General features: G+C 36.5%; 1 protein-coding gene across 2 annotated transcripts; it reads left to right on the top strand.

Annotated features, from left to right (window-relative positions):
• Positions 1-273: 273 nt before the first annotated feature.
• LOC100636886 (uncharacterized) lies at positions 274-4469 on the top strand. Of its 2 annotated transcripts, XM_020003539.1 has the most exons (7): positions 274-413; positions 475-999; positions 1281-1453; positions 1575-1763; positions 1828-1984; positions 2597-3083; positions 3117-4469. In XM_020003539.1, the coding sequence occupies exons 1-7, from the start codon at positions 356-358 to the stop codon at positions 4174-4176; spliced, it is 2649 nt and encodes an 882-aa protein (XP_019859098.1). In that variant the 5' UTR covers positions 274-355; the 3' UTR covers positions 4177-4469. The 2 variants fall into 2 exon arrangements, with proteins under 2 accessions (XP_019859098.1, XP_019859097.1); XM_020003538.1 differs by having other exon boundaries at positions 2597-4469.
• Positions 4470-5378: the final 909 nt, after the last annotated feature.

Raw genomic sequence — 5378 nt, 5'->3', positions numbered from 1 at the left:
TCTAGTATTCAGTAATAATTGATTATATTATTTATAGTATTTTAGTAAAAATTAATGTTAATCATACAATTGTTTGTTTTTGTGATTTTAATTTTTTAATTATTTTTGTAAAAATTTTTTATCTCTACTAAAATTCTAAAGGGTATAACTTAAAATTAATTTACGCCCACGTTATTAATATATAGACATAGTTAATTAGCGCTATAGCGTTGTCTGCTATCACGTGATTTTGTTTGGTAAGATAAGAGTTACAGCATAGATTGTATTACTATGGTTACAGGGTAGGTGGGGTGGCCTATAGGCGCGCTCTAGCTCTAGCTCTAGCTCAAGATAGGCCTAGTGCCTAGACGCCATTATGCAAAAAGAGGCCTGTGAGGGTAAGTGCCCTTATGGCTGTTCCTTGTGTGATAAAAGTAAGCCTTAATGTTTACTGTTCCAGTGATCATGCACAATCATTGATCATTTCGAATATAGATAAACTGAATGAAAGAGCCAGGCACCGCACCGTGTCTGCAGAAATGTATGTGTGGGCTGGTACTCAGTCTGACTTCCCTGCAGTACATAATAGTGAAGAGAAGAGAAGGATCACTAGTAATATACAACACTTTACTCCTTCAACTGGTCAATGGATCACTAGAGGTACTACTGGTACTCCTCCATTAGGAATCATTGCCTACTGCTGTACTGCAATAGATGATCTATTGTATTATTTCGGGGGCTATTGTGGCCATCACAGTTGCTATCACAACAGTATTTCACAACTGGATACTGCTAGTCTTCAATGGAGAGAATTAGAACCAACTGATGCAACTAGACCAGTTATGAGGAGAGCTTATGGTGGGATGATATCATTTGAACGTAATGGAGTACACTATCTACTAATGATAGGTGGACTAGGATCTAAACCAGCTGCACAACCGGCTCATTATAAATACATTGAATCAGCTAATAAAGGGGAATGGTTTACTAATGAACACTCTATCTATAATATATCATCAAGTAAGATGTTGCATTTTTTGGGAACTTTCTAAGCACTGACTTCAGTTAAAGTTTTTTTTGCTGTGTTTGAGTACTACCATGATAAAAATGCATGGAATGAAACTTCTTTTAAAAAATTTTTAATGTGCCAGCCTTATTCCTTGTTAATCTTTGTTATGAAAGCTTCCATGCAATGAAAAAAATTGCGTACCAAAAGTTTTTTTATTCAGGAGTTCCACTGTACAAGCAAAGTTTTCCGATTTGTACGCCGGTTTATTGATTTTTAATTTTTCAATCTATAGGAGAATGGAGTATTCCTTTAATTATTGGTCATTGTATACCACCTGGTGAAAGCTTCATCATTGAAAAGATCAACAACACTAGAGCTGTTTTGTTTGGTGGAATAGAGGCTGATAATGTTAAGGCTACTGTTACTAACAATATTTATATATTAGAGATATCAATCAGCACTGTAGTATGTTAATTTACTAAAATTTACATGTATGTATGCACACATGCACATACACACACACACAGCACACACACACAGCACACACACGCACTAATGTCATTGTTAATGGATGTAATTATTTTAGTTCTGGCAGTGTGTAAAGAAACCTGAAGCAATAGACCGATGGCCTGTGGGTAGATACCTTCATGCAGGTGCTATTATTATGGCTGAATCAGACTGTCCTAGGCTAATGATAAGTGGTGGAAGGGATAAGAATTATGATACTTTAGATGATTGTTGGATCTTAAACATCACTCAACATTCCTGGATAAAGGTACAGTACGTGTGTGTATGTATACCGTGAGATACAAGTAGATTATTATTTATCCCTATTACAGTTAGATGTACCTCACTCTGTTAGTAAGAGAAATGGTCATTCTCTCTCAGTGTTAATTATGAGTCCTCATTGTGTTTGGATAACAACTGTTGGAGGAGTTGATGATAAATGTTGCACACTAGTCACTAATCCTGACATTGCTATGCTAACTAAACTAGGTCAGTGTATCATAGTTATATTGATGATGCATTGAGTAATACTTGTATGTTGACCATACATATTAAGGCTGTTTAATGTGACATAATAGCCAGAAATTGAGCATAAAACCTGGTTTTCATAAAGCCCTACAACAGCCTTACAACACCGTCGAGATTAGAAATCAGAATCTATACAACAGCTACAACTATATACCGTATAGCTCCATATTTTCATGTGTTCTAAATTTTTACTGAAAATTAGATATTTATGAATAAAATTTTCGTGAATTAACCAACACGTGAAGCTGTTACGATGGCAACCAGTAGTTTTTTGTAACTAAACTTTTTGTAATTATTGAACTTGGAGTTTCATAAAAATAACAAAATTTTATACCATAAAAATTTAGAGCTACATGTATATACAGTATATGAATACTAGGCTTTTGAGTAAATATACTCCTTAACCACCTTAGCTGGCATTAATTCATGTACTTTTTCTCACTAAGGGTTTTTTACATCTAGACTCTAGAGAAGTTTTTAGGTAGTATATATTTCACGTGTCATTTTAAAGTTTTTTTTTTGTCTCATTTACTAATAAATAAATAAAACTCATTATAATTTTTCTTTATGTAGTTCTCAACAGTAAAGGAGAGTGGACAGTAGGTGATACATTAGATACCAATGGTATGAATAATGAAGAATACCGTAAAAAGAAGTATCTGCAGGAACTAGAGGCAGGAAGAAACCCAAGAGAGGATATAGCCATTATGCAAACCATAGAAGCTTTTATGAAGAGTCTTGAAGAGAAGGAGAGTGAAATTCAATTTTATCATCAACAATTTGAGCAGAAGGAAAGAAAAAAATCAGAGAAAGAGCAAGAAATAAGAAGATATTGTTATCAGCTACAAGAGAAGAATAGGAAACATCAGGTGTTACTCCAAAAGAAGGATAGGGAGATACAGGTGAAACACAGGGAGCTACAGGGGAAGGATAGGGAGATACAGGAGAAACACAGGGAGCTAAATGAGAAGGATAGGGAGATACAGGAGAAACACAGGGAGCTACAGGGGAAGGATAGGGAGCTACAGGTAAAGGTTAGAGAGTTACAGGAGAAAGACAGGGAGCTACTAAGGGTCAGGCTCCGCCTGACTAGGGAGCTACAGGAGAAAGACAGGGAGCTACAGGAGAAAGACAGGGAGCTACAGGAGAAGGACAGGGAGTTACAGGAGAAGGATAGAGAGTTACAGGAGAAGGATGAGAAGCTACATGAGAAGCTACATGAGAAGGATAGGGAGCTGCAGGAGAAACACAGGGAGCTACAGGGGAAGGATAGGGAGCTACAGGTAAAGGTTAGAGAGTTACAGGAGAAAGACAGAGAGCTACAGGAGAAGGATAGGGAGCTACAGGAGAAGGATAGGGAGTTACGCCAGTCTCAGGATCACTGGGTTGTTAATAAAGATGAGGTGACTTTGACAAAGGAGGAGTTAGGAAGAGGATCTTATGCTGTGGTTACAGTTGGTAACTTTAGAGGTTTAAGAGTAGCTGTCAAGTCACTTCATAATATGATCATTTCAGATTATAATCTAGGTATCTTCACCAGGGAAATGACTATAGCATCACAAGTACGTCATCCTAACCTGGTCCAGTTTATTGGTGCAACTAAAGTGGGTCATCCTCTCATCTTGACCGAGCTGATGAGCACTAGTCTTAATCATGAGCTTCGCAAAAACCGATTAACCAATCAACAGATTCTGAGTATTGCTCAAGATGTAGCTTTAGGCCTCAACTACCTTCACCTGTTTAAGCCTCAGCCTATTATTCACAGAGATATCAGCAGTCCTAATGTATTATTAAAGCCTTGCACTGGACCTGCTGGTTATGAAGCTAAAGTAGCAGATTATGGCACAGCTAAAGTAGTGCAAGCTGAAAGTACTGGTACTGTTATGCCAGGTAATCCAGCATATGCTGCACCAGAAGCTCCTATTCCTGATCGACACAGTCCAGCAATGGATGTCTACAGTTACTCTGTACTCCTTATGGAGCTGAATTTACTTTGCCCACCAGAAATGACAACAGTAGAGAGAGCACAACAATCTGCTAGAGTCTCCTGGTCTCATATGAAGTCTCTCATACAAAGAGGACTTAACACTGATCCTGCAGATCGTCCTACTATGGCTGAAGTAATAAGGTCATTAAAAAAGATGAATATTTGAAATTTTGATATTCTATAATTTCTGCATACCTTTTATAGTAATTGTAGTTACTTTTAAACTTAATCTTAACTGCCTTGAATTATAGTTTTTGCTGCTACAGTTTATTAATTATTTTTATTTTCTGTATCTTTCTTATTTTTTGTGTGTTTAGTCTGTTCAGACTTTACTGTTTTACTGTTTGTTTTTTTTACTGTTTGGACTTTAAGTTAGTAAATTCTTTCACTTGTTATAATGTATGGCCTTATGTTACGTTAATTGTCCTGTGTAAACCAGCCTTGATGTAAATTAACTACTGAATTCATGCATACCGGTATAATAAATCTTGGCTCTGGGGGCCCCACACCCCTATGATAACACTACAGTGTATTTTTAGCTATATACCAAGGGGGTCATTTCCATATAGCCTGCCTGTAGTTACACTTTACATGTGCGACCAGGCAATCAAAATCTTTATGAGGAACTTGAGTAGTCAGCTTGATCAATATATCATATTTGATCACAATTTTATTTGGCCTTGATCACTTGATCTGAATGATCTCATCTTGATCTCAGTCGCAAGTGTAACTACAGACCATATGCAAATTAAGTTTTTATTGAACTGTACATATAAGTTTTGAAGCACATCCATGCACTTTTTACTGAGTTCCGTGTACTGAGTTTAAGTTAAGATCTTTAAATTAATTAAATTAAAAGATATGTCAAAAGTGACACTTAAATTAATAATAATTATCATAAAGAATGACTGACTAAAATTTGTAATCCCTGAATATATACATACCGCTAATCTCTAATCACTACACTAAAAATTTCAATAAAAATTAATATTCACGCCCACGTTTATTAATAGGTGTGGCCAATGTGTTTCTATAGCAACGTGCTATTTGCAAATGGCCTCTTCAACTGCACTGCAGTTTCCCAAAGGCCCTTCTCTGGTTGAGAAAGAAAGAGGAAAAGATGAAGAAGAGGAGAGCGTAGAGAATTCTCTAGTCCTACAAAAACTGTTTATATCAGCACTGAATGACAACAGGTAGGCCTGAACTGCACGAACTGTTTGTTGTACCAGAAAGATACACTACCACATGGCACTGTAGTACTCCATTGTACTGTGTATAATTTAATTGTACTGTGTATTATTCTCTCTGTCTTTTCACAGTGAAAGCTCCTGGAGAGAAATACTGGATATATTGGACTCGCTAAGCTCA

Source organism: Amphimedon queenslandica, unplaced genomic scaffold (assembly GCF_000090795.2).
Source record: "Amphimedon queenslandica unplaced genomic scaffold, v1.1 AMPQUscaffold_12622, whole genome shotgun sequence".
Lineage (NCBI taxonomy): Eukaryota > Metazoa > Porifera > Demospongiae > Haplosclerida > Niphatidae > Amphimedon > Amphimedon queenslandica.
The sequence above is the reverse complement of the archived record's forward strand: the minus strand, read 5'-3'. Positions and strand labels throughout refer to the sequence as shown.

What these genes read in the sequence shown, in the direction of transcription:
- LOC100636886 (XM_020003538.1), top strand. Translation starts at nt 356, where the DNA reads ATGCAAAAAGAGGCCTGTGAGGGTAAGTGCCCTTATGGCTGTTCCTTG. An exon ending in CTCAACATTCCTGGATAAAG is followed by an intron (nt 1,764 to 1,827) that starts GTACAGTACGTG and finishes TCCCTATTACAG; the next exon opens with TTAGATGTACCTCACTCTGT. An exon ending in TGCTATGCTAACTAAACTAG is followed by an intron (nt 1,985 to 2,596) that starts GTCAGTGTATCA and finishes TTCTTTATGTAG; the next exon opens with TTCTCAACAGTAAAGGAGAG.